At 41.5% G+C, this 2282-nt stretch overlaps 1 protein-coding gene across 1 annotated transcript; it reads left to right on the forward strand.

Annotated features, from left to right (window-relative positions):
• The first annotated feature begins 285 nt into the window (after positions 1 to 285).
• Positions 286 to 1924, forward strand: LOC127798208 (transcription factor DIVARICATA-like). Its single transcript, XM_052331598.1, has 2 exons — positions 286 to 988; positions 1176 to 1924. Exons 1-2 carry the CDS (start codon positions 570 to 572, stop codon positions 1648 to 1650), a joined length of 894 nt encoding a protein of 297 aa, XP_052187558.1. The 5' UTR covers positions 286 to 569; the 3' UTR covers positions 1651 to 1924.
• Positions 1925 to 2282: the final 358 nt, after the last annotated feature.

Here is a 2282-nt window from a genome sequence, read left to right on the forward strand (position 1 = left end):
ATATCTTCCCACCTTTCTCCCACACACTCCCCCATTCATCAGAATCCAGAACAGTCCCCTATTTTCCCTCTCGATTATTTTCCAGGAAAACTTCTGGGTTTTTTCTTGCTTGTTTCTTTACTGTTTTCCACTTCCAGGGGAAAGAATTACTGGGCCAGACTTTTCTGGGGGATTTCCAGTTTTTTTTTTTTTTTTTTCTCAATAATATATCTTGAGGGAAAGGCAGTTTCTGTTTGCCACTTAATTATTTCTTCAGTTATTACAGTTTTCTTGGGATATTTGCTGTGTCTCTGAAAGGGTTGAATCCTTTAAAGATTCCTTAGGGGGGAGTGGGTCGGCTATTGAGAAAAAGGCAGTCTGATTCGCTTTAAATGGTCCTTTTGATTTAACAGTCACATTGCCATTGTAGAAACTCCGACTCTCTCCGCATTGCTTCTCTTGTTCTGTTTTCCCCTGTTTCACCACCTTCAGAAACCTTTTCTACTCCAATATTCAATCCAAAACTGCCAATTCCCACAGATCGATCTCAATCCGTAATTAAGCTTTAATCCCATTTCTTCAGGCCAAAGATGGAGATTCTGTCTCCGGCATGGTACCTTTCGACCCCCAATTGGCTGCTTGATGATAGCAGCAGCAGGAGCACAAAATGGACCCCTGCAGAGAACAAGATATTCGAGAATGCTCTTGCTGTTTACGATGAGCAGACGCCGGATCGCTGGCAGAAAGTCGCCGCCTTGATCCCCGGTAAGACTGTCAGGGATGTGATGAAGCAATACAAGGAACTGGAAGATGATGTTTGCAGTATAGAAGCAGGATTCGTTCCCTTTCCTGGCTATGGCTCCTCTGCTTTTACATTGGAGTGGGAGAATAGCCACGGTTTCTATGGATCCAAGCAGCTGTATGGCTCCGGCAGAAAGCGACCCTCGTCAGCTCGACCCCCTGAACAGGAAAGGAAAAAGGGGGTCCCATGGACGGAGGAAGAGCACAAGTAAGCTTCCTTCAAATTTGAATTCCAGTGTGGAATCTGCACTCGGATTAGCTTTAGCAAAGGCTTGTTTCTTTTTCATGATTTGGGCAGAATTTGGCACAAATCTAGCAAGAATTTGGATGTAATCTGTAAGAAAGATTTGTCAACTACTTCATTTTTGACATGGGTTTTGGATAATTCATTGCAGGCGGTTTCTGATGGGGCTGAAAAAATATGGCAAAGGGGACTGGAGGAACATTTCGCGCAATTTCGTGATCACCAGAACACCAACTCAGGTGGCGAGCCATGCCCAGAAGTACTTCATCAGGCAGCTTTCAGGTGCGAAAGACAAGAGGAGAGCCAGCATTCATGACATAACAACGGTTAAGTTTGTCGATAACCCGACTCCATCTCCAGAAACCACCAAGCCTCCTTCCACCGGCCAGCCATCTGGGGTTCACCGGCAGCAGGGGCCTGGTTCTATGACCAGAACACTTTCCCAGTTGAACCAGCCAAATAGTGGAGCAGAAATGGCTTTGAATCCCACATATGGAAACGTGTTCATGTCGCCTTCTGGGGATACCTCAATTGGGCTTAAAATGCAGGCTCAGAATCTGCAGAGAAGTGATATGCATCAGTATTCTTATGTTGGTTCTTCACCATTCTCTTGGATGATGATGTAGCCTATAATCTTGTTTTCTTAGTGATTCTCCAGAGATCTTTTGTGATCATATGTTCAATTAAGCCTTAGGATTTTATGTCTTTGCTTGGAACTTGAGATTCTGATATGCAATGTGTTCTGAAGAAATAGGGCATGGCAGCAAGATAAGCTTCTTCAATCACTGGTTGAAAGCTTTTGAGAAAGATCTGTATCCTTGTTTGCCGCTTGTTAGTAATATCTGTTACAGGTGAAATTGTAAGCAATTAAGCTTCAGTCCACGAACTACTCTCTACCTTCTGTCAAATATTTTAGCTCATAAAGTGCTTTAATTTTGAAATATTGAATATTGCATAAGAACAGACACAATCAGAATGAGATTAACAATAATAATTAATAAGGTTGGGGTGACGATTAAAATAAAGTGAGAGGTGATTAAAATATCTGGACTTTGTGAAAAAAGAAAAAAGAAAAGCTAATAAATGCATCTATGAGCGAGTGATGGACTAAAAGAAATTTGTAGTAAAAGAGTTAGCGAAGATTTAACAAATATGAAAAACTTGGTTATGAGTAAAGATGATCGAAGAGAGAAAATTTATAAAGTCTACCCCTCTAATAGGTGGTATTGTCGGAATACAACGATTAAAATTTGTTTGT

The sequence above is a fragment of the Diospyros lotus genome, chromosome 3 (assembly GCF_014633365.1).
Source record: "Diospyros lotus cultivar Yz01 chromosome 3, ASM1463336v1, whole genome shotgun sequence".
Classification (NCBI taxonomy): domain Eukaryota; kingdom Viridiplantae; phylum Streptophyta; class Magnoliopsida; order Ericales; family Ebenaceae; genus Diospyros; species Diospyros lotus.